At 38.7% G+C, this 27,205-nt stretch overlaps 1 protein-coding gene across 1 annotated transcript in view; it reads left to right on the top strand.

Moving 5' to 3' along the window:
- The window catches only part of tai (basic helix-loop-helix family member taiman), a 316,899-nt gene extending 312,595 nt beyond the window's left edge, over positions 1-4,304 (top strand). Inside the window, exon 24 of the mRNA XM_071598061.1 lies at positions 1,939-4,304. Coding sequence (XP_071454162.1) covers positions 1,939-2,025 — 87 coding nt within the window. The 3' untranslated portion in view covers positions 2,026-4,304. The remainder of the gene's footprint in view (positions 1-1,938) is intronic.
- Positions 4,305-27,205: the final 22,901 nt, after the last annotated feature.

The following is a 27,205-nucleotide window of genomic DNA, read 5'->3' as shown; positions in this document are numbered from 1 at the left end:
TGTGTATGCATCTGAGAATTCTTCTGCTGTCAGAACGAATTAAAGTAATTAGCTCCTAGGTTTTGAATTTTCTCATGAAGTTGAGAACTTTTGTGATGGGTGGAGGTGGAATTGAAAAAGAAGTAAATATTCTTAGGTTAGTCTTTAATTTGAAATTTTGAAAGGCTTGCAGTTTGTATGTTATGCTTCTTACCTAAAATGGTTAGTACTGTGATTAAAAGCTTTTTAATTTGGATTAGAGAGAAAGCCAATGGTCGTTGAGCCACCTTATGAAACATTTAGTTACGCTCTGTTGCAAGAATAATACTTACCTTAATCATTCATTTCTTGTGGTGAGCATATTAACTTTTTTCAATGAGATGACCCACTCTTATCATGTCTTTTTGTTTGGAATATCCGAAATTCATTTGCAAACATCTTCCTCTGGGCTCACATTGGCTATGAGTAATGATTCCCAATTCTTTAGTTTCTATAATATTTCTTTTCAAGACTGGAATACTATTTCCAATAGATTTATCTGGTGAATTTTGTGATTGGTGAAATGAATAATGTTTGGACACTTAACTTTATCACATCTCTCTTGAAGTTATCATTTATCTTGTGAAAACAAATTCAGAAAACAATGAAGGAAGAAATAAGCCACAAATGAATCTGCTGTTGCCTCCAATTCCAAATAAATCAGGGTCAGAAATGCATAATCATTGGGTCAATCTTGAAACACAAGTTATTCAAATTTATTTTAAATTGTTTCAAATTCTGAAAACTTCCATTTTATCCTTGGCTGAAGTTTATGCATTAACTGAACTTTGCTGAAGTTCACATATTTTTGAGGTCTGTATTCTAGTTTCCAGTTGCCAAGAATATTATATACTACAAATACAATTTCAATGAATATGATCTTTATTGCTTATAACTGTTACGTGGCTATAATGGGATTTTCTTATTTAAGAAGACTTCCAGCCTTGCATCCTCCATTTATTTGAACACCACTCCAAAGAGAATGAATTGTGTGTATATTTTACTTTTAAAAAATTAACCATTCTGGTGGCTTTCTTTATTCATTTGCTTCATTAGTGGGCTTGTATTAATACTTAAATAATTCGCTATTCAATGGCTTTATTATTAACTATGCCAGAGTTTTATTATTCTTTATTAAGAGAAGCTCTATTTATTTGTCTCAGAAAATTGAGGTGAAAGAATGTTGCTTGTGCAAAGAATTAGGTAACTTTTGGGAGAAATACATGTTGTGTTTTTTTAAAGCACCAACTCTTTCTATTCGGTTATATTCTGATATGATGTTTTGTAAATTGTTAGATTACATTATTTCAGAATAGATATGATTTTTTTGACGCCGAATCAATATCCTCAAAAAATATAATTTGCAAGGACTGGGCTGGCCTATCTCTTTTGCCAATATTGACTTTCTTTAGTACCGTTCTGTACTAAAATGGATTTATTCATTAGCTGGTTCCAATGTTATGATGTCAAAGTCTGTGTCTTGAAGCTGCAAATTAACTTTACAAATCAGTCAGACATTGCCTTTTAGGGGAAATAAACTTAACCTCATTACTAATCACTTTTCCACATTCATTTCTATACTAATGTTTTTTGAGGACATCAAAATTGGCTTTTTGCCTCAAGTAGTAGGTCCTATGCATCATTTTTATAACCAGTTGTGATTGAATTTTTTTGATTGGCATGACAACTGACTTAACAATTCTGTCAATTTTATCAGTAGTGATTTTTTTGACTTGCTGGCCAGTGAAGGAAAGTCATTTTGACTTTTAATCATCCAAAGATATTTTCTGTGAAATTGAAACTCATCTTACATGATAAGCCGTAGCTTCTCATTCATTCATATGTTTTCTCATTGTTTGTTTTTAATGCAACCCTCGACTTATCTCACAGTTCCCGTCAATTCTCTTTTCATCCCTCCAGGGCCCACCAGTTGACGGTTCACCGCGACAGCAGCAGCATACAGAGCAACACAAGTCTTCTCTCCTCCAGAAGTTGCTCTCTGAATGAAGGGGTGGAATGTGGACGGTTGAGTTGCGTCGACTGCTTTTTTGTGCCCGCGTCGTTGAAAACCATAGGGTTGGCAGTGTGGGATGACAGGGGAATGGCGAGAGGTGATTGACGGCATGGATGGACGGGAGTTTGTTGATCTGTGGTCAAGAGTTATCTCAAGTGACAATGACGACAATCCCAACACTACCCTCCCACCCCCAGCCCCACAAACCCCCTTCTACGGTACCCTCCCCACCCTTAATGGAGCCCGCACTTTGGTGAGCCCTGCCATGATGCCAGATTTGCTTGGGTGACGATTTAATCCTAGAAATCGTGGCCCTCAGGACTAGTGAACCCAAAAAAAATAAAGATGGAGAAAAAATTAGGGATCATTACACAATTTTTTTTAAAACTACTACTACTGCTAACTACTACTAATTATTATTAAGACTGCTGGGGAGTGGCCAGAAATTCCCAACCGCCTCAACTGCCAGCGTCCTCCTCTGTAGGCTTCTTACAGACGATTGTGCCTGTTGGGGGTGTGCCCGTGTATGTGTGTGCAAGTGTGATTTAAGAGAGACTCCAGAAGAAAAACAAATGTGAGACAATGGATGTCCCCTCTTTTTTTTAGAAAAAAAGGAAAAAAAAAGAAACAATTGACTCCTTATTTTACAGATGTGCGTGTATGGCCCGTCGGTAGTTGCGTGAGCAATTGTGTGTGTGTGTGAGAGTGTATGTATGTTTGGTTGTGCGCAAGTGACTACGTGACAAGGATTATTACCATAATTGCTTTCTTCCTTACTTGGTTCCTGTAATGCAGGAGGAATGAGAGAGGAGGCGAGGTCGTTTCTCTCGTGGGGAGAGGCGGGGATCTTTTTAACATGTGTGTTTGGGTATGGTGGTGCTGTTTGTCGTCACACGGGGAGGAGAGGATGCGTCAACAGAGGGACAGATTGCCTCGTTACCACTTAGAACTTGCATTCCTCCTACCCTCCCCCCCCCTCATCCCAACCATCCCCCGTGGAATACTCTCCCTCCCTCCCTCTCTCTCCCCCTCTCTACGTTACCCCTTTCTCTTATCTTCCTGCCATACCGATCAGGGGATACATACAAAAAAATGTTGGACGAAAAATATTTGTATTTATGGAAAAAAAATCAAGGTTTTGCTGGGAACAGTGTACATGAGCGCGTGAAAGATATTTTTTTTGTGCTTGGAGAATTGAAATTTCCCGGGAGCAACTGCCTAGATTGAATATTTTTTTGTAGACAAAGGAAAAAAAATTTAATGGACTTGGATGTCCCCCTATCATTATGGTAGGGATTATTTTTGTTTCCATAAAGGAATACCTCCACGGTCGGTAGACTTTCTTTTCTTTGGATATTTTAGAGCATGGTTTGCCGGCACTTCTAAAGAATATTATTGGGCATATGAAGCTTCGGAATCGATGTGGGGGTGTGAGCTTCCCTAATGTGGCACCAATTCTGGGGGAAAGGATCTAGAAAATTCTGGTTCGGGAGAAAGGAAGGGGCGACTAATGGAGAACTGCTCTTTTTTGAAACAGTTAGGGATGTCCCGCCCCCGCGCATGTGAAACAATCATAAAAGGAAAGAAAATGTGTGTAAGACTGTGATATCTTCAAAAATAGATCTTTTAATTAATTATTTCTTGTCCTCCCTTCTCTTTGCTGTTGCTTTGGCATAATCCCCTCCACCACCCACTCTTATTTAGTTTTCGTCTGCTAACTGGTCTCCTTTTGTCAAGTTTTGAGCACCTGCCTTCCTCTCTCTCTCCCCTCTCCTACTCTCCTGATGGTCCTCCTTGCTTGTCCTTCTCCTTCACTCCTACCTACTGCAGATACTCAGTTTTGGACTCTGCCACCACTCACGTTGGTCATGAGCCGGAGTTTAGACAAAGGTGATCCCACAAAGTGTAGGTTAATCATTTCAGCTCCCACCTGCCAGAGGGAAAGAAAGAAATATTGATGAATTCTATGATGGGATGAAATTGGGAAGGGCTTATTTTCGATCATAGCCCTCCTTAATTATTTTTTTTTGTTGGCATCGCAGAAGATTTGTGTTCCAGGAATGTTTTTTTTTAGATGGGACGGGTGTGATTAAATGTGTTTTTATCTCTTTGTTTTGTACATAAAAAGCCAAAGTTGTTACTATGGGTATGGTGTGTTTGAATTAAATTGTTTGAATGTATTGGTTGGTTTACTTCAATTAGGAAGACATTATTTTAAATAGGGAAATTTTTTTAGAACGTTTTTGCGGGATTAAGAAGAGTTTTTTGGGAGCCGTGGTATCTGTGTGTGTATGGGGGGGGAGGGAGAGGGGGAAGTGGCAATTTATTGTACTGTTATTTTGCTGCGCATTTTTTAATTGTGTGATCTTGAATGAGTAAGGAAGACTGGAAAAAAAAATCTTTTAGATGGCTGGTGAGAAAAATAAATTTGTACTATTATTGTATTGTTTACTAAGTTTTAAAAAATGATAAGTCAAAGACTATGCATTTTCATAATACAAATGTGAAGCTTTATCTGATGTATACTAATGATATGACAACGTGAAGGTGTGGTAATGACTGTATCATTTGGATTTAGCTAGTTGTGATGCGAGTGGCCTTTTGAGATTAGTGTAAATGTGATCTTGAGCTGCTTTTTAAGGCATAAGCTCTTCATTCTAAATCGTGTAAAGGATTATTGTTTGTACATGGAAAAAATCATAAGTATCCAAAAAAAGTAAATCCAATAGAAGCAACAGTCAAGGAAGAGCAGAGTCGATTGCATTTTGAATTGCTACAATCTTCGCAGAGAGTAAAACTGATTATTCTTTGGTGGTCCATTGTCATATTTTACCTTGACTTTCAGAATATTTTAGCTGCCCCGTGTTCACATCAATCTCCTTCAGTTTGTTAGGGACTCCTTGCGTTCAGTAATATTGGGGCCGGAGAAATGTGAGGTTTTGGACTAAACTCATAATTTATAAGTTTTCTTAGATGATGCAGATGTAGTTCAGACATTCTTTTTATAGTCTTCCATCCTTTTGTAAGTACTTGGCAATTTCAGTCACTGAGCTACTTCAGATTGTGCTTTGAACATATTAGATTTTATTTTATGCAAGGATTAGCTTCATTACCCCATTACCTCACATTCCTCTCAAAGATAGCAGCAATGAACATTCAAAAATAGTCATTAATCTCTTGGAAACCACTGTTCTTAAAATTCTTTCTCTCCTCTGTTATGATTGGTTCTCAATTGGTACTGTGCAAGTAAAGTTAAATGTTCAGTTATTGTGATCTAGGGTTTGAGAATTTCTGAGAAGTGTGTTTGGGGGGAAGGGGGAGTCAGTTAGTATGGGAAAAAATCGGTCTTGCAGGTGTAATTGATTTTAAAAAAATATTAATATCTCCAAATTGTCACTCTCTTGATCCTCTCATTTTGTGTGCATAATGTGCAATTAATTAACTGAGGTTGTGAAATGGAAGAGACTGGATAAGGAAAGTTTAAAAGTTAAAAAAAAAATGTAATAAAAAAATAAGAGAAAAAGAAATATATTATACATACACTTTGCAGGGTACCTGATAATGGAAAGAAGTAAATGAAAAAAAAATTTATCTCTGTGAGTGTGAGGTATGTGAGAAGAGAGCAGTGATTTTATTGGATATTCCTGCCATGCCAAGGTGATATACCGGTCCTTGCTTTTGGGGCCTCTTTTTTGGGCCATTGGTAGGAAAGGAGTGCATGATTTTGCCATTCATGTGGTTACCCCTTTTGGTGGTAGCAAAATTGGGGATAGACCAATGCCTCGAGCATTTGTTATTATTGTAGTTATATAAAAAAACCAAAGGATATGTACTTGTAATTTTGTGTACAGATGATCAAGGAATTATATAAATATATATATAAATAATGTAGACCATGGGGAAAATTTTAGATGGTTAGATCATCTTGGGATTATGATTGCTTTTTTGTTTAGACTGAATTATGATAAAGTGAAAAATGAACTAAAAATACAAAAAGCTGTCATAGCTGTTGATGAATGAATTTGCACCACTGTTAGGAAGTTGACAATAGTTAGGCTGTTTTTTGAAAGAAGACGAAGAAGAAAATGGATGTATTATCGGTGGTGACAGTCAACACACACATGAGAACAATGTTAAATCGGTTGATATTTTTGTATTCTAACACTCTTTTAATTGGTCCAAATGGCGTAAAATGAAAATGTGTATTGGTGAGTTATTTTTATCGAGCCTGCCTTTAGGATGAGAGAGAGTCTTGTAACTTGTATAAAGATAGGAAACTATTATTTGTATTATTATTATACTATAATCACTATTATCCTTGTGTAATGAAAACAGGAAAAACATGAACTTTTTGATCCTATAAAATCTTTGTTGTTCTACCTTTTGGTTACTTACTGCCATTCTGAAGCAAAAAATAAATTATGCTTTCAGGAGGATAACATAAAACTGCCCAGTGAACTTAATTTTTCAAGTGTGATGCTGTGAAGGGATGCATGTTTTACTGAAAAAATAAGTGCTGATTTTTCAAAATGAGAAGGGCTCTCTTTTCAGATGTCATTTTAAGGCATTTTTTATATCTCTTTTTGTTAAATTTCTGTCTATGTTTCTCTGTTAGTAGTCCGTGATATCACAATCCTTCAATGCCAAAAAATAAGTAAAAGAATGAAGAAACCACTTGAGCATGACATATGGGACAGTAGATGTGAAGCAGCTGTTTTCACTGTCCCATATGCATAACTTAGTACGGTAAACAAGGCAGTACTGAAAATGAAGTTGATGTATATGAAAAATGCTTTGCATTTGAAAAGAAGTCTGTTGAATGATAGGTCGTTCTTTGCTTGATTGCTCTCTGATGATGAACTTTAATAAGATTAGGTATGTTTCACAATATATCAGAGGGACATTTTTGTGGTGCATTCAATCAGTATTATTTCTGTAAATAAAATAATTTAACACATTGCAGGGACTGCACTTAGCCTACCCCTAAATTGTGGGCTATATATATTTCAACCATAAACACAGTAATCAAGCCGAAGGTCGGTTTGGTAGGTGATGGTAGAGTTCACCCAGTACTAAGTCCAACGGCATGCGAAATTCACACATCAGGGTAGTTCCTTTCCCTGCGCCGGTTATGGTTTCCCAGAAAGACCTGGTTCCCAAAAAATCATAGCTTGGGTGGAGCTGCAGGTGCCCAGAGTGCCTTGCCTGGGAATCGAACGGGACCCTCTGGTCAGCAGTCCAACGCTGTACCCACTGGACTACCGTGACCCACGCATTTATATATATATATATATATATATATATATATATATATATATACATATATATATATATATATACATATATATATATATATATATATACACACACACACACACACGAGTCTTGAAGAAGGCCGAAAGCTTAAACAATTTACCGTGTGAGTGTCCTTTTAAGTGTTACTATTTTATTTGTGTTCTACGTGTATTGTGCCGTCCCAATATTTATTTATATATATAAAAAATATATATCGTATCCTTGTATCAGTGACTCCTCGTGGGTCAGATGGAAGAAGGAACTGCTGTCTCAATTAGGCCCAAATAAAACCATGTTATTATTATTACTGATGAAGGTGGTTGGGACCACCAAAATATTTAAGCAAGGCTGTTTTGTTTTGGTTGATCTTTTTAAAAAAGTTATTTTTCTTTTGATTTTATTCAAATATGTGTGCATCAAGCATTAGTGAATGCTGCAAAGGTGTTATCTGTTCAAAATCCAAGATCAAAGATCTTTAATTCAGCCTCTCCAACAACGAAACAACGGACAACCTTCTTTCCAAATGCCCCTTTGACTCCAAATCCCTCCGACTCAATGCAATCGTGCTAAATTCATAACCTGGTCCTTCCTTGTCACAAATTCCCTTCTGCAAGTACACCTGCTCAAATATATCCAGTTCCTTCCCACTTCTTTCATTTCTAAAAATGTCTCATGCCTCTTACAATGTAAACTCTCTCCAGCTTTTCATATTTTCCAATGCACCACGCCCCTTAATATTGGAATTAATAATCATGGAGCATCCTGTAACCTATCCTTCTCATCCACCTTCTCCAGGTTTGCAGCTACCCACAGCTAAAGTTTTGATAACTGCTCCAAAGTATCCATTATTTTCTCCCTCCCGCCAACATCCACACCAATCCAATTAAGGACCCTTGTTTGCATCCGTGTTCCTGACTTTAAGTCCTACCAATCTCACGGATTGAACCATCCCCACTAGCTTACACCTTCCTCCCTTGTCCTCTCAACAACCCAATCACCCATAAAATGTGATTGGGTTGTTGACCCATCTCTTAAATATACCCACCCAATATCTTCTCTTCCCCTTTTCTTACCATCAATTGCTCCTCGTACTCTTTTAATTGTCATTAATCTTTTATGAAAAGAAAATATATAATAGTATATGAGGGTAGCGGTAATCCAGGCGTAGAGCATTGGACTACTGTCCGGAGGGCCCGGGTTCGATTTCCGGGGCAGCCTCTCTGGCTACCCTCAGCTCCACCCAAGCTTTCTGATTTTTGGGAGCCAGGTCTTCCCATAGCTGGCCGAGGGAAAGGAACTGGCCCCCTTACCCTGATGTGTGAACTCTACCATCACCTACCAAACCGACCTTAGGGTTGGTTACTGTGCTGTTATAATATATACAAATTATTTCATATGTATATAGAAGCCAGTTATTGGTAAGACGGCGAAAATATATTTATTTATGTAGATACATGGAAAAGTTATTGAAACAAAGTTGCTGGGGAAGGTGCAAGGAAGTGGATTTAAATCAGAAATGTATACCACTATAGCAGTAATAACATACATGGTGCGGCGCTTAACTCCGTTCAAGCACGCGTTTCCTCAAATAAGATTTACTCGCCTAGTGAAAGTGAAACCTTCCCTGGACTTCTCCGAAGCATTATACTTAGCCACAATATCGTAAGGAGTTGATCTGTGGTACCAGAAGAATCGAACTATTTTGAAATATAACGCCCAGCACGAACACTCGATAATAGTTGCTCTTCAATTTTACTCCACACTTGTACGTAACGTCCCGGCCATTTTTAGGTTATCTCTGTTTACAAGATGCCTTTAGCTGCCAAGAACGCCAATCGCGACATCCAGTGGAACTACGAAATTGAAATTGGTCTGAATTTAAGCGCCGCACTCTGTCTATAACAGCATAAAATAATATAAAAATAAAAAACAAATATTTTTTATTGCCTTGGAAGGCGTATGGAGAGAGGGATTGGAAAATGAATTGGCGCATAGAGAAAGAAAGGGGAGGGGGCAGAGGAGCGTGCCATCGGAACCCTCGATGGAAGGAGTTTCATGAATTCTTTTCAGAAGGGGTGGATGGAGTAGAGTTTCGCTCCATTCGGGTTTTTCGCCGCTTGGAAGAGAAAGTGATAGAGACGCGACGCGTTCCGGGGGAGTAGATGTGTGTGTGTCACGCCCCGTAAGTTGACTCGCCGCTGCCTCTCTCTTGGAGAACAACTCCCTCGCGCCGATCCACACGTAGTCCTCTTCCCGCGGAGTGAAGGCGGAAGAATTCACTGTTAAAAAAAACAAAGGAGGTGAACGCCTTCACCATTGAGTTGCCTCCGGTGACATCAGTGGTAACATGATTGGAAGTGAGCTGGAGGGAACACGAGAAAAAAATTGAAGTTGGGGGAAGCAAAATCAAATTTTTGTGCGTGATTTGTTTCATTTATGTTAAAAATTGTTTCTCTAATGAAGAGGTAGGACAGTCAGCCCCCTCGAGCCGATCTCTCTTTCTCTCCCGCCCAGATTCTTCCTCCTGAGCCTTCTTATGATCCCGCCCTCCCTCACCCAATATCCCCCCTCCTATCGGGGGTCACATATGTGACAAAAAGTGAGCGTGGCACTCGGGTTTGTGCAATCAAAGTTCTCTTAAGTCTTCTACTTCCTCTTCAATGTCAAGGGCATGAGTAAGCTTGCCAACTCCACGGAACTTCGTCGATATAATTTGCCAAAAATCCCGTGATACCCATGGATTCTAGACTGTTTCCAAAAGTCATTCATGTTTATTTGCCCCCTTCCCGGAATGCTGTGATATTTTTATTGCGTTTACACGTCGTAAAAAACAACAAATATGTGCCAAAATTTTATATTTTTCTCCATTTTCTGATTCTGCTAAAGCAAAATTGTCCAGTGGCCGCTCATATGAGTCCAAGCTTGCTTACTCGGAGATGGCCAGCACGTTTTCTTACCTTTGTGCTCTCGTACAATTTAGTAATGCGCGAATAAGGTTAGAATGACCTTTATTCAGATTCTTCACGGTGTCTTCAAACAGATTTCGCTTATAAATCATTAATTAGACTTCACTAAGTGTGCGAAGCCATTTATAACTACAACCTGATGCAATGAACTCACGGATTTACCTGTATCCTCAAGGCTATGCAATATCCCGAGCCATTTATGTCATGTGTGTTGCATACGCAGTAGGATGTGGTCGGCATAGCAACTTAGCTGAATTTGGCCCACGACTACTTGAGGTGATGCTATGGATTTTTCAGTCATACCAACATAAATACTTTTGCACGTAATAACTAAGTAAATCACCTGAACAATTATCATTTATCTCCCAAACATTGGACATAATATACTCCGTAATACTCCCTGTAGTCAGTAGCAAAGGCAACAACGATATTAATTACGATGATATACGGCCCTAGAAAGATAGCGAAACTTAAGTTAGCCCAAGCGGCAAGTCGTCTTTCATAAAGAAAGGAAAACATTTTGAGACAATATCTCCTAAACAAGAACATATTTTTTCTCGAAATTTTGCGTAAATCCAAAGCATTTCTTCCTCTATCTACAGGCATTCGCTAACCCTATGCTCATTGCCTAGTTTACGATCCATGGCCCGCTATCGTCACCGGAGACGTCCTTTCACACCAAAAATCAGAAAGTACTGAACAATATCTCCTAGACTAGAACATTTTTTCTTACAATTTGGCCGAGTGTTTGTGGTGAACTATCGGAGTGTTAGTTTAATAGTTAAGTTTCATCAGAAATTCAAAGGGAGGATCTAAAATGAGGGTACCAGTGAGGAATTCACTGCAGCCATACATGGGTTTGAAACACGACAATATTTAAACAAAGACCAAAATGAATGCTTATATCGCCAATACCTCTCGTATCTTACGATGATTTTATTGTTATTTCAAGGAGCAATTCTAGTTAATTCCCACCCCTATCATGGATAGGATTTAAAATAGCAGAAAAAAACGGTTCCGGACTATGCGATTTTGGTTTTCAAACTGGATAAAAAACCCGACGGATTTCGTCAGCAGTATAAGCAGGAAACAGGTTATACTATCGGAAGAAATGTCTACTAAAAAGCGGAGACAATGCCAGAGCAGTACGTAAACTTAATTATCTATGGGGCATGTTATTATAAATGGTTTTAAGGCACTCAGAACAGCAGAGATAACTATTTCAATCCATAATAAAAAGAGGACTGGGACTATCACACGTCTGACGTTACTGCTACCTATCACTAGAATCCCCCCTTCCCACTCTACGGTTCCTTCTGGGTGATGCTCTCACAGAGGGCTGCAGATACCGCTGGGCTATCCTCCGATAGCCCCTGATACCTGTTGGATACGGGAACATTGCAGTATCCAACTCGCCGCATCCTTAACTTTCCCCCGATGCTGCGTGAGACCTTCCAATCCTCCGGTTTCCGGAATGGCACTTCTACTTCATCAAAGGATCGGTCTCAGGGCGACCTCTCGATCACTCCGCTGCATGTTGTATTAGGACGAATCCGTGCGGCCCCATTGGCGTGGCGATTTTTCGCAACTCCACCCAGAAGCAGAGCTCTTCTGCAGAAGTCACGTCAAACTCAGACTGAAGCTTAATCACGATACCCTCCAACGCAGCAATACGCAGAGCTACGCACTTACCGTCGCAGGAGTGCATCGCGACAGAACGCTCAGGGAAAGCCATTCTACGAGGGTCATCCGGAAAGTAGTACCCGTTCGTGCCGCATGAAGTGCTGACGACGCGAGTAGCCGCTGGACGAGGTCAGATAGCTTCAGTGGCTTGTCTGCCTTCTCTGAGCCAAGTTGCGTGACGCTAGCATTGCCTGTGTTGTTTCTGTGATTGTTTACAATGTTTAAAAAAATTGAGAACGCCGCCAGTTGTGAAGTGAGGGCAGTGATTAAATTCCTCAATGCAAGAAACGTTCGCCCATGTGATATTCATCGCCAATTAAAGGAGGTGTATGGAGACAATGTAATGGACGAGTCGTCTGTTCGGCGGTGGTGTCGCAACTTCAACATGGGGAGGGGGAACACACACGACGATGAGCGTTCGGGGAGACCGTCTGTCATTACAGACCAACTGGTGAGCTCAGTTGACGAATTCGTGAGGAACGATCGGCGCGTCACAATTGATGACATCTGTGAGCATTTTCCCAATGTTTCTCGAACAATTGTTCATGAAATTGTTAAACACCATCTGCATTATGCAAAAATTTGTGCAAGATGGGTCCCTCGCGTATCTCAATGAGCTGGCGGCGAAGGACTATGCAGCAGGAATACAGAAACTTGTCACACGTTATGACAAATGCCTTAATTTGCTTGGAGATTATGTTGAGAAGTAGTTTAAAGTATCCTCTTTCAAATAAAATTTTTTATGTTTGTTAATATTTACTTTTGTGTCTTTATTTCACGAACGGGTACTACTTTCCGGATGACCCTCGTAATTCTATCGAAAATGCCAAACTTTTTTAACAAGGGGTAGGTTAAAACAATGAAAGTTATCAAATAAATACATATTTTAGGCTCAACAAAGGCTGCTTGATTTCACTTGATTCCAATGGCTACTGGAAATTGATTTCACTGACCTGCTTAACTAGCAAAAAAAGTCCACTTTAAGATAATCATTCAAGCTGCCTCCCCCCCTTTTCCCACGACAGGTGACTGATGATGGCTTGACTGTTGAATTAAAGATACTTCTAAATTGATATTGACTACATCTGTAAGAATTTGATATCAGTAAAGTGCTGCTCTGAGATTTTATTGCCGATCAACAGTAACCCGAGGCTTTAATTGTTCTCGTTTATGTCACAATGAGTACAGCAAGTGAGTAATGTAGAGGCTTTGAAGTTTAAATTTAGTGATACTTGAGTTAGTTCAAAGGGTTTTCTTTCTCTTTTCTTCCACAATTCTTCCTTTTTGAGTATTAGCTTCAGTAGAAGGTCATCAGATTAGATGTAATATTCTCTAGAAAATTCTTAAATTCAGCCAGCTGATATTCTTGTCTTGTCAATCCAGTTAATGCGTCTCAATTCCATTTCCAAACCCGCCTACCTTTCTTTTTCTTTTTGAATCGGTCCCTGCACTTCATAACAACTAAGTTGTGATGAGTAAGCATCTGCTCTCGGGAACCTGTGCAAATTGATGACGCTGTTCCTATAATTGATGGTTTCCGGCGCAAAAATACGGAATTGAGCCATATTGGAAATGAAAATATAGTAACTTAGAGATTCCACACAAAAAATGCGAGGTGACCCGTGTTCCGACGTTCAACGTCATCTTCAGGACTGGAACTTACGATGACGTTGAACGTCGAAACCCGGGTCGTATCGTAATAAATTTTCTGTGGTATCAAAAGTTACTATTTTTTTCATTTCCAACGCTGCTCCTAAATCTTTGTCGAACCACAATATATTCCGACTGATACCTTTCAGAGTAACTCAGAATTTTCCATGTATACTTAGGTCTTTTGGGGTGTTGGTGATGACTAACCCCTGTCTCATGCAGAAATCAATTGCTTTCTCCCCGCGGACATTCCACCTACCTAAACCGTGATACCCTACCTAATAATCATCTTTTTCTTCGTCTACTGTTGCATCCTAATCCCCATCACTGTACAATGCTTCCCTCCAGGAACATCTGCGATTATATCCTCTAACTGATCGTATACCCTATCGACCTCTTCCTCCTTATGATTGCTTGGTGACATGTATACCTGAACAATGACCGAGTTCGTCGGTTCTGCTTTTAATTTACCTGGGTAAACTTATCTCCGTTGCTTGAGCTTTGTGGACAACGATATTTCCTACCTTTTTGTTTAATATAATGGCAACCCCTCGTCGGTTCTCGCCCCCTCCGCTGTAAATAACTCAATAACCATTTCTCCAGTAATCCCCGCTGTCCTTCCATCTCACCTCGTGCGTAGTCATAAATCACAGAAATGGAATGCGTAGACACGATTAAATACCTAGGGGTTTTCCTCACTCAAGACCTTTCCTGGGTGAAACTCACGGGGAATATGTGGGCAAACTAACAAAAAATGAGGATTTATTAGAAGAGTTCGAGGTCAATGTGATGGAAAGGTCAAAGAGAAATGTTGTCTTTCGCTGGTTCGGCTTCATTTAGAATTAGCTGCTTGTGCATATCCTCACGAAGTTGGATTAATTGCCAAATTGGATCTCGTGCAGCGTAGAGGAGCTAGATATGTAAAACGTTATTATGATGAACTTAAACTGTTCTGCGCTTAATCTCTTTCATTTTTCACTAAAACGTTGCTATGATTAACTTATTAGCGTATCCAAAATATTATAGCAGCCAGGCTGGGTATCACTCTCGGAGCGAAGGGTAAATTACAGATTAAATCTCTTGCATAAATTGGAAGGATATCTCTTTAGCAGTGATATGGAAATGTATTATTACCCCCATCGTACTACGGTAAGAGAGATCAAATCAATGAAACAAGAGAGATCAAGTGTAGAATTGATGGATTTAAGATGTAATTTTTTCCTCAAACGATAAGAAATCAGAATAACATTGTCCGACCGCAGTGCCATTTCTTCGTCAATGCATTTGGTTTTGCGTAATTCTTGCTCCCAGGCTGAAAAGTATACGGCGACAGTCTTCGAGATGCCTGGGCTTCTCTTAGGTAAAACATTTCGAATTTAATGATAAACAAAGTATTTCCTCCACCCCAGAATAAATTTAGACCTCCTCGATAAATAAAAAGGCGATAAACCTGTAGGGATATTCGAGAGCTGGTAACCTAAAAAGATTGAATGAAATAAAATAGTAAGTTAAATTAATAAATTAAGGGAATTACCAATTGTCATAAATTGTCTATAGTTAAAAAGCAGTCCAGTATCATCGAGGAAGTAAAGTTTTTATATTTAGAAGAACTTAGATGTTTGGATTAAATATACCGGCATAACTAAACATGGAAACCAGCATACAATGCCTAATTTAACCTATCACCGGAAAGGAATGGCTTCAATGGCCAAATTCCTGGAGAATTCCGATGGTAATGGCAACCATAAATATGCGATTATCTCAAAGTCCCTCGGGGAAACAGAAATATTGATCGCAGATGCACTGTGAAATGGCGCCGAGACATACTTACTCCTCGCCTAGTTTTAAGTACAAATTTAACCGAAAATGACTAGCAATATTCTGACCTCAATTCTCCCGCTTTTGATACAAGAAGTGTCACGCTGAACTACGGTCGATCCGAATTTTGATTAACAACCCATGATGAAGTGTATTAATTGTTTCCATACATTCTAGTCAGTAGACAAAGGGCATGTATGAGCATTAGAATCTCTATGCTCTCACATTCAGACCAGTTTGATCTCACTGGTACTTGTAAACTACACTGTGAATTCAGATTTTGAATGCATTTTAATGGGAAAAGCACGATTTTTTCATTCCGTTTTTCGTATCATACATTGGAATGTTCAGAAACGTTATGCTTGGTTTTTGAATCAATGACTTTGGAGGACCGGGTGAAAGAATTTCGGAAAAAAGAGGGCCCACTTCCAATCTTATTTCAAAATATATTAATGTGCCAATTGACTGGGAGTGGATAGGCCACTGACACCCGTTCTCACGAAATCCAGGGCCGAAGAGGAATGTTACTCCTTCGTTCATACCGGATTTCCAAAACCGGGCTGGGAACCAGAGCGCTCACCCTCCGGGATCCCCTTCTCTCAATTGCGGGTCTCCAGGCGGGGCAAACACCCATGTGGATCGCAGGCTTGAGGGTATGGCGGTACACAGACAGTGAAACCATTAGGCTGTTTGCAAGTATCCATTTCTTCCTTGGGGTTATTTTTCGGGGATGCCTCCCCGCTTTTTCAGTCGTCTCTTACGACAGGCAGGGATACTGCGGGAGAATTCTCAATCCCCCTACCCGCATGAGGGTAGGGGATTGAGACCAGCCGAGGAGATGATAAGAGTCACCGTGAAAGAGGAATTGAATGCCACCCAAGGATATCACAGTGCAGTGCACAGTCCGAAGGATGGGACGCAGGTGACTCATCGCACTTCCGAGGCGGGATTGCCAATGTGGCTTCACCTGTGTCTCAACCCCCCCCTCCCCTTCTCCTCTGACCCTCCTCCTCTGACGCTCCTCCTCTGACCCTCCATCCAACCCACCCTCCCCGTTAACTAGAATGTACCATACCCTTATGTACGAACTCGTAATAAACTCAAAGAAAACTAAGGAAGTATTGAGGCCCATACTACCTACTGAGGAATAATAGTTGCAAACATTTATTTTACCGAGTTCCTGATGAAATTTCCCTTACAGCAATTTATCGCCTATTTAATTGGAACTTTCAAATTATTTTCCGGGTCGCAAGGCATTAGAATCATCATGGGCTCATATACTTAGCTGTGTGTTACGGCATATATTTGTTTAGTCATGGACTAGCAATGATACCTAAGTCTGGATTCATTTAATGGTCACACGATGGCTCGTTTAATGACGGTCGCACATTTCTGGAGGGGCACGCAATTGCTTTGTTGGCCGTTGGTCTTGGAGGAAGCCTCACGTACACTTGGCACTCAAGCTCTCGGTGAGGAAGGGAGCGGTTAACCGCAGGACTCCATGTTTGCTCCAGTGCAAATCCCTGCGAAGCTACGTCAAATGTGCGCTTTCGGAATTGAAATGGGCCAACAACTCCCTCCGCCTCCTTTTTCAACGTCCCAATTCGATTTCACTCTCTCTTATGCGAAGACTCCCACTACCATAAAACTGCCCTAGTCTCCCCCGCCTCCCCCATCCCCCCCCAAAATCACCCCCTTACTTGCCGACGGGCATTTCGTCAGTTCGTTGTGAGAGCCAGGATGAGCAGTCGTTCGAAGCGGATGGCTATCCCGGAGTTGGTGGATCCCGCGAGGGAATATCGTCGAGGTACTTCTGAGAAGACTAGGCGGTCGAAATCACGGGCAGCTACACATATATTATTGGTGAGTGGCGTTTTCATACAAGCCCACGTGAAAACAGTGGTAAATTAGGCTTCTTCATAAACGTGTTCATTGTATCAAGTTTCTTATTGTCAGGTTACGATTTATCTAGATCTTAGGGGCACTTTCCAGAATTGACGGTTGCATGTTGGTACGAATGTAGGCAGGCTACAAAAATCATTTCGAAAAGTGTTTTCTCTTGCTGTCATCCGTATATACATACACTGAGCAAATGGTTGAAGTACGCGGTAAATCCGATCTTTAGCTTGGCTCAATTGTCTTAGGCAATTGTCGTGGGGATGTTAATGATCCCGTAATTGTCATCACTGGGGATCGGGATGTTGCGGTGGGTAACATACTGGCTTCCCACCCAGAGGGTCCTAGTTTGAATCCTAGAGGTGGCAGGTATTTTTCAGTAGTGTCTCGATCCCTACGATGAAGTTGCTTTGTGGAGAGAACTTTGAGTGAGTACCGTACGTCCGTCGTTTGGGAAATTAAACTACAGACCCCTTGGCATTTAAATGCAATAAATTAAAAAGGAAATAATACGCAAAAAATAAATTTTCTCGAAATAAAGCCTGATATTGAGTGTATTAAAGGGGAGAACGTTAGTCAACACATGTGCCTGTAGGAATATACTAGGATATTGAGTGGAAAAAATGGGGGTAGGATGAATGTGGAAAAGAAGAATTTATTGCTATTTACTGTCACTATTACCGCTAATTTTGAACCTGTATTTCTCGTAATAAAAAAATCATTCAACAATGAAAACTTACTTGTAAAATATGGCACACATTTATGGTGGTAGCAAAAGATTTTGAGAGACCACTTCTTAAATATGTAGTATCTGCCGAATCAATTGAGTTTATGTTGATTTATTTGTATTGTGACCAGGAAATTTATCAGTTTTATGACAATTACAGGTTGATATTGGCTTTTTCTTTGGGAGTAGAGTAGCTCATGTTGAAAGCATCAATCTTCGGAAAAACGATCCAAAAAGTAACCAAAGAAGCCCAATTTGTAATCATCCCAATGATTGTTGATAACTTCTTATTTATTGATATTCTTTTTTTTTAATTTCATTATTTAATTAACATGATCTTATGATGGAAATTTAAATATAATTTTTTCTTCTGGGAGGTCTGGTAGCCAAGCATTGGATAATTCAGTTTTTCACTCTGAAGGGCCAGGCCTGATTCCTGGTGACTTTTGGAAAATTCCAGCTTCACCGCAATTCTCTTATTTTTAGGGTGGTCGACATGCAAGACACAAGCAGCCCAAAGAAATGAACTGCCTCATCTCTCTTCCATAATTTTGGCCTGATGCCCTAATTTGCCCAACACCTTTGCTACTGGTTCTGCAGTGTTTAATTCCACATGCCTTGGGCTTCTTTCAGGTGAGCTGTACTCTCTTACTTATAAAAATCAATCTTTGTGCTGATCACCGTGGTTACTCGTTTAATCATTTGGTTAGTTTGATTTTCATATTGTTTCCAAATTTGACTAGCTATCATGGGCTTGGGTGAAACCATAGTACGTACTAAGCTTATGCTGACTGGGAAGTCATTTCCATTTAGGTAATACATCAACATTAATAAATACGTAGGTTGGCTTTGATAAACCTCACTTAGCAATTAGATGAATTTGATTTGACATTCATAATCAGCAGGGTAATAATGGGGGCCATTTCTTTTTTTTGTGCCACTTTGTGGGGATCCCAGGAAGATATGGTAACCAAAAAATCCACAGCGTGGATGGTGGACGGAGGGTCTCCAGAAGCATCACTCCCAATCAATTCCAGGCCCCCAGAGCAGTAAACCAAAATGAAACTTATTGGACCCCTGGCTTAGTTTGCATTTAGGATAATTTTAAGAGAGTTAAATCAAAGCAAATTTTAAAAATTTCCATAAAATCAGAATTAGCTTTAATTCCCTACCTTAATTTAACAGGAGTATATTTACCCACAGTAAATGTTTTGTGAAGAACTTGATCAATTTCTCTAAGATATAAATAAATCATTATGAAAGCTAACAAATATTTAAATTTCTCTAAATAATGTCATGTTAAAGTCGCTCTTATCATTCTTTCATTTTTTCATTGTATTGAAAAATTATTTCAATGAGAATCACCTTTTGCGAGATGGTTAAATCATTAATATGTCAATTTTTTCCTAGTTTCTTCTCATAAAATCCATTTTGACAAAACGTCAATGGAAAAATATATATTAGACCACTAAAGGATACCCAACTAAGTAAATTTTTAACACTTTCATTTTAGGTTAAACTATCTAAGTCTCAGCATACTTATGTATTAGTTATGCAAAAAGACACAGGTCCTTGAATTAAATCGTGCAGTATTGCAGAATTAAATGCAAGGTCCTGTTTTTTGCAGAATTGATTTTGGATATTGATTTCAATCTCGGCAAGAAAGTTATTTATACATTCAGTGCAAAGGTTCTTATGTCTGCATGTTTAATAAACTGGTGCGTGGAACATGATGTTAATAATGTGTTCAAAACTGCACACTTTGAAGTGCACCTTTTGGTGCCTGCATAACTCTCTCGAGGTATTAGAACTAGTGTATCATTCTACTTCTTTTATCCAGGGGAAGCATATGCATGTCAGGGGGATCATCTATATGAATGATGTACCAAGTTATCTTCAACCATATGGGCCCTCATTCAAAAAATTCAAATTTTCTTGCTATTGCTTCTATATAATATATATTTGCCAGGTCAGTCTTAAACATAAATAATATCCATATTTTAAATGCAAATATCAATATTCACTCGTATTCAACTAGAAATCATAACATCGACACAAGGTATTATAAATCAGCAATTTCATATAAAACCCCATTGGTAATGAGGGTATTAATTTATAACACAATACCAAATGCATTGAAAATGAGTGATAATTGTGGTTTAAAATTGCTCAGGAAATTCCTTCTCAAGAAGCATTATTTTTCATTGAAGAAATTGAACAAAAAAATACTTGTAATATTTGTCTTTGCATTTCTGGGTTTACCATAACCACTGTGGTTCTTTTGGTGACTACTGTCTCGCTAGCCATTATGCCCGCATCTTCAGATCGAAGGTATATTTTCTAAATTTCTTGTCCAAGACCGAGAAATATCAACATGGATGATGGATATCCATTAAACAGTACGTGGAGAATGATTATCCAATCAGTGCAGCCAGCCTTATATAATGTGGACAAGTAAGCTTGGAAAAATACTGTAAAGGCTTGCTTAATAAGAAATGCTCTTAGCACAGGCCACCCCACTCTCATCTACAATCGGAAGACATAATTAAGTGGCCCACACCACCATCCCCCAAAAGCCTTGTCAAATTTAAGTATAGCAGCCCCAATTTACTTGGGAAGGACAGCCTATTAACTTCTGACTCGGCTTGAATCACACTGGGTTGCTGCTTTTGCCGCTGTGGAATGCACCTGCAGTCATTGCAATCACTCCCACCCCTCCACTTATTTCCCCTCCCACATGCAAAGCCATCAGATAGGTCATAGGACCCCCACCCCAACCAACTTTTCCCCCCCTTCCTCTTCACTCATTTCACCATTCCAATTTACTCATTGACCAGGTCATCTACAGTGGATGAATTTTTCCCATCTTTCATTCGTGTCTCCCCCTCTCTCATCCTAACCCTCCTCCGTCACAGCCCCACCCTGTCACACGGGTGGGCGTCATAGTCTCCAATTACACTTCCTTGCTCTCGGACATTTCCCGCACCTGCATCTTTCAGGTCTTCATTCCCTGCATTCCTCCATCTTGCCTCTTTGCCTACTTTGCCTACTTTCTTCTTTTTCTGGCAGCCTTCCTTCTCTCGAGCGGGGCGTGAGTGGAATGGTCTGGAAGCATTCTATTTGTGGCAGCGGAGGGAGGTGGGGGAGTGAATGCCGGAGTGAGGGAAGATTGAGTCGCTCCTGTGGGCCAATGGAATTACTGCTCTGCATATTCCAGGTGAGCTTGAATGAGTTTTTCACTAACTCTCTCCATTGATTTATATCTAAGTAGTCGATCCAAAGGGATTTTTTGAAAGATGTCTACAATTGTACAGCTTGCAATGAACTCTTATCCCACGTGAAACTCTAGAATCCATGAATGGGAAAAATCATATCATATCTCTATCCTTTAATATCGTTTTCCTCAATTTATGAATACCATATAATGTTCCTATTTTAATTTCAGATTTCTCCAGACATATCAACCTGTATTTCATTCAAAGGACCACTTAACAGTACGTAAAATTTTGGTTTTCTAGACTACCACGTCGCATCATTCTAGTTGGAATATTAATGTAATACATATATCAAATGTTTGGAGAAGTTACTTGGCAAGGAAAGATCCAGATAGATAAGTTCCTCATTCTTCTCTTTTCATGTGCTTAATTTAAAATGGAGCATTAAATTTTGTGATCCCTTGGCGTCTTTCCCTTTTATAGTAGACATCCTAACAATGGTGTCCTCTTCCCACTCCATTCCCAGATTGATATCCTAGGGTATTTATTCAAGCAAAAATGAGATCCATGGACTTCTTCCTCCAATATTGGTCATGGATGAACCCTTCTTTTGCATCATAACTCCGTCAGCCCAATTGTATGTACTGAGTGATAGCTTGCACCATGGTTTGTACCATTCCACTGTCCTTTTAATACTGTATACGAAGTATTTTCACATTATTATGCCATCTTCAGGTAAGTGTCAGTATATTTGACCTAATGTGCCTACTACTTCAGGAAAACAAATATAGATTCACACGCAAAATATAACCGGGAGAAGTGCAGAACTTCTTTGTTCTTGTTTAATTATCTGGTAGTCATCTTGGTAAAGATTTTGTGGAAATAATTTTAATGAACAAATCATAGACTGAGAGTATATAAAAATTTGTTGAATTTTCATAATGTTGCATTTCATAGTAATTGAATATAGTGCTACTGACAATGTACTCAGCATGTAGTTTGTTATAAAATTAAAACATTTTAATGGTAAAATATTTTCATGTAGGTATTGTACAATTTAGAGAAAAAAATTCAAAACTATCTAATCATACTGATCATATCAATCTGCATTCGAAAATGTTACTTTTCTTTCTTAATTTAGTCTTATTTTTATCTTGACTAAATTCATTTAACCATATGCCAGCCAGTTCTGAAGATATGTACAGAAAATGTAAAAGTAATAATAGCTCAACCACACAGATCCACAACTAGGCAGATTTTTTTTCCAAATTTTCCTAGTTCCATAACTTATTGTTGAATTTTTCTTTGTTGCTTTGACCCCCCAAACTGTCAATGCGGTTGAATGATACTCACTAACTCCCCCACACTGCCATCCCTCTCATTTTAGTGATTTTCTAAATTTGTAACTACTATCTAGAAATAAGATTGAACTTGGCTCTTACCCCAAGCCTAGAATGGAATCCACTTTGGAAGAAACTGTTTTTTGACGTCTTCAACATCTCCTATTCATCATCAGCAAAACTTAGGTGGCACCATTTCTGTGCTCTCAACTGAAAGAATCCACGCTCTGACGTGTGCTTGACCATATGAGGTTTGCTGAAGCAGAAGAGGGACAGGGAAGAGAGCAATATTCACGCAGCAAGTAGTGACGTAAACTGTTTTAAATCTTTTAAATATTTTATCCCTTTTGAAGCTTAGGAGATATTTGACTAAAAGATCTTTGCATTGCTGTTAAAAGTAGTAGTGAGTGTTATATGAGCATTAGGGGCATGTCTCAAGTGAAAAGTGACTATTTGTTCTTCAATAAATTGAAAACGTTTAATTTTATTATTCAAATTTTGATTGAGTTATCTTTTTTCTTTCTTAAATTAATCTTTCAATCGAAGAAAAACTTAAATCAAATCAATCTCTTTTCCCCCTTTAACTGGTTAGATGCGAGTCATCTAATGTGCTCCGTGGAATTAAGTTTTCTTTCAACCTTAGCACACATTTAAGTTGGAACAGAGGTTTGTTACTGTCTTTGTTTTTTAAGTTATTTTAAAAAGCATAACACACCTTATCTTGATTAAAGGATTGTGGTTTGGGTGTTTCTCTCCAATGAGTTCAAGGATGGTTGGGGCACTTGTTCTGAGAAATAATGGAGCTGGTTTGGGTGAGTTATTTTTAGAAAAAGGTGAAAATAATCAAGAGTATATACTAAATTCAATGGCCTTCATGGACCTATGGTGATGATGTAAAGATGGTCTCTCTGGTTTTCCTTAGTTTAGGCCGTTTGAATTTTCACTTCCATGGGTTGGTGGGCATCCTCTGTTGAAACTCTTTGCTTATTTTTATAATTTCTGTGGCTTCTATGATGAGTTCAAGTTATAATCTGCTCTCAATGGCCATTAACTTTGCCTCTCCAAATTGCATGTTGACCATAGGCCACTCTGCACATATTATGCAATCACCAACAAAGAGAATTCCTTATCTTTTCAATTTCTCTATTGTGTTATTGCAAGTCTTAGTTGATATCTGTATGAATGGACACTGTAAAACATGCTGCATTAACCTTTCACCATGCAAATGCCTCCTGGGATGTTTTTAATTATAAAAATCTTTGGATTAATTCCAAAACTGCTTTCAGACCTGATAGACCAAAGCAGTGGAAAACCCAAGACAAATAATTTATCATCCCACAGTCATTGCCATATCCTCTGTCACTGCAGTTAACTCTTTAAACCCCTCTGTTACCTATTTTCTTACCTCTGTACCAGCCCCAGCCCCCTCTCTCTAAATCTTTTTTTCAAATCTTTGCTTTTTTCTCTGTACTCATCTAGTTTTCATTTCCTTGTTTGGCTCATTCATATTCTCCAAGAAAGTCAGTTCACCTGCCGCATAATCTCACTGAAAGGAAATCTATAATGAACAAGATATTTTGTCTTTCAAGCGATGTTTCCTGGATCTCTCATGTCTGTATTGAAAGCAATGATTAATTATAGCTTGCTTCTTTTGAAATTTCACTGTTAATAACAAACTCCACTCTTACTGACATATATGCAGACTTGACTCGAGTGAAAATTATTACCTTATCTGAGTTGAGAGCATTATTCAATCTTACTTACCCAAATGGATCATTGAGTTAGAAATCAGTTATGTCTATTGACCTTAATACTCAGGTTCTCATGGACCCCATTCATTCTTTATGAACCCAAATGAGGCTTTGAAGGGTTTTCCGTGCGATTGCCAGCTGAAATATGCTAAAAATGAAAATTGTTTTTAAGTAATTTGGATTTCAATCAGTATCATAGTTAGAATAATATAATAATGTAAAATATTCGATAAAACCCACTTCTAAGAGGGAAAAAGATCTCCTTGTTACTCCCAACAATACTCGCCTCGGCTTTATCCTCCAAACCTGTTCTTAAATGTTTTAGCACTGAAGTGTTGTTTTATTTGAATAGCTTAGGGACTGAGGGACATGACCCAAGTTGTTTTGGTTTAAGGCTGAATTGAGAAGGCAGAAGGGAAGGTGGAAGACTTGTCACGGGACTTCCGAGGTAGCAAATGGGATGGAGTTGGTTGGGCACCTTCTCCATCATCTGTTATTTCTCTCCATTCCTTCCATCTATCCCTTATAATGCATTTCCTGGCTTCTCTAAGCCTTTCATCACCACAATTCATCCAGAGAACATGGTGATTGACAGTAGATTGGTGCTGTTTGGAGTCGCATCAATTTGATTACTGCAAGGAATTTGATCATGTTATATTTTCATGATTACCCTTTGACAGAGAAAAAATTTGACTTTAGATTTTTAATATCCCTATTCGGAATCATGAAGACAATATCTCTGGACAACCTTGTTCCCCTGAATACTAGTGAATTTCCACAAGGTAGGCCATCAAATGAAAATTTCAATGAAAAAATGTGTTGACCTACATAGGCAAGAGGGTAATTGTAGTGATTGAAAAATTATTTTTGATCGGAGTTAAACTTCAACAGTCTGATTTTGAAATTCATTGCCGTTGTAGCTTTGTAATAGTGATTTCATGGTTATGACTTGTCCTACAGCTGTTTCTGAATCCTGATGGTTGTAGTATAACAGTAGTAAAAGCAAGCAATTGTAGTGGTTGCATGTGGGAAGTATTCCTGCTAATGGTGGTGAATTTTGGAAGAAAGTGGGTTTCACTAGAGATCAATAAATCAAAATATATACTGATTGTTAACTTGATACCCACTTTTGAAAGTGCTCAATTAAATTTCTTTTAATCCTTGTTCCGAGCATGCACTTCATGCAAGTTCATGACTTATAATTAAAATTACTTCACTGGAATGAACTCCTAAAAATTCAATAAATATAAAACATTACTTGCCCATGAGTGATTTAAAAAGTGGCAATTTTGAGAAAATATTAAGGGGCCGGCTAACATAAAGGATTAACCAAGATTCGGGCATATATGGTGAGACCCTCTGTGTTGTTCGGTGACAAGAGCTTCAGCCAAGGGATATCACAGATAATTTCATATGAACCTTGGGTTGCTTCCTCATGTGATACCTCCAGAAGGGCATAGATGTCATTGGAATGATAGATTTTTTCTACCTGATGAACAACAAATAAGTATGGTAGCTGTGGCAATGCTAGTTTCATCCGTAAATCTAGAGTTCCTTGTCCAACCCAATTGGTCCCTAGTACAAAAAAAGGAGATTCTTAAATGTATATACGAAAATGATAATTGACAATACTGAATTGAAATGAAGATGGATGGACCTGTAGGGGTTTGAAAACTGTTTCTTTCCTGTCAGAATCAATAATTTCTACTTTTTAAGTGAGAAACTGTCTCATTGGTCTGAAATCCAAACAATGAAATTCTACTCAAAGGCTGGTTTGATAAGAGAGATCTACTTAAATTAATAAATATTTGTATCATGTGTGAAATTCACACCACAGGATAAGATGGGGTTGGTTCCATTCCCTGAGCCAGCTCGGGTTTCCCAGGGAGGTCTGGTTAACTGTCAAATCGCACATGTATTTAATTGGTCCGTAACAAGTCCATGAAGAATTTTGAATTACATAGTGTTTTCAAATATGCACATTTGTTATGCTAAATTTTGTTTCTAGTCATTATTAGAGGTATTGTGTACAGAAACAGTCAGCTTATAAACAAATTGCTTCCAACATTTGTGATAAGGGTCAAAAATTTGCTCTGCTGTGATGGTAATGGAAGAAAACAAATGAATGAGCATATCGTTGGGAGACCTGGTAGTCCAGGAGTGGTGCTGGACTGCTGACTGGAGAGCCCGGGTTTGATTCAAAGTGTTGCCTATGAGGCACCCTCAACTCCACCCGAGCTGTTTTTTGTACCAAATATTCCCGGGAAACCATAACTGGCAAAGGAAAAAGGCACTTACCCCCATACCCTAAAATGTTAATTTAACACCCTGTCGGGCTTACTGTTGATTGAACTCAACCATCACTAACCAAACAGACCTTTGGGCTGATAACTGCAATTTTTGTGGTTTATATCACAGTGGTGCCTAGCATCAAAATATTTATTGGTTTTTCATGACATTAAGTATACTTTTGTTTTTATAATTAATAGATTTATCAGTTTGATGTAATCCAATCTTTATCATGAAACATGTAAATAAAGACTTTTCCTGTGTATTTGTGGAGTTATGAAATGTTTTAAAAAATAGTTGGCAGACAGCCATTCATTTTTTAACTGCCAGAAACCAGCTGCAACTGATAGAACAAATCAACAGAAAGGTAGGTGGGTGCTTATGGTAGAAAACATGAATTTCTGCAAATTAAATTGAAGCGCGATTTAATGCGTTCAATTATTTAACCCAGAAAAGCAAACACCAATGAGTTTATTGCAATAAAGTAACCATAGTGAAAAATCTGTTGTGGAGTGGCCCTTCAAATGGTTCTTAAAGACCCAT

Source organism: Hetaerina americana, unplaced genomic scaffold, assembly GCF_022747635.1.
Source record: "Hetaerina americana unplaced genomic scaffold, ioHetAmer1.1.p SCAF_9, whole genome shotgun sequence".
Taxonomy (NCBI): Eukaryota; Metazoa; Arthropoda; class Insecta; order Odonata; family Calopterygidae; genus Hetaerina; species Hetaerina americana.
The sequence above is the reverse complement of the archived record's forward strand: the minus strand, read 5'-3'. Positions and strand labels throughout refer to the sequence as shown.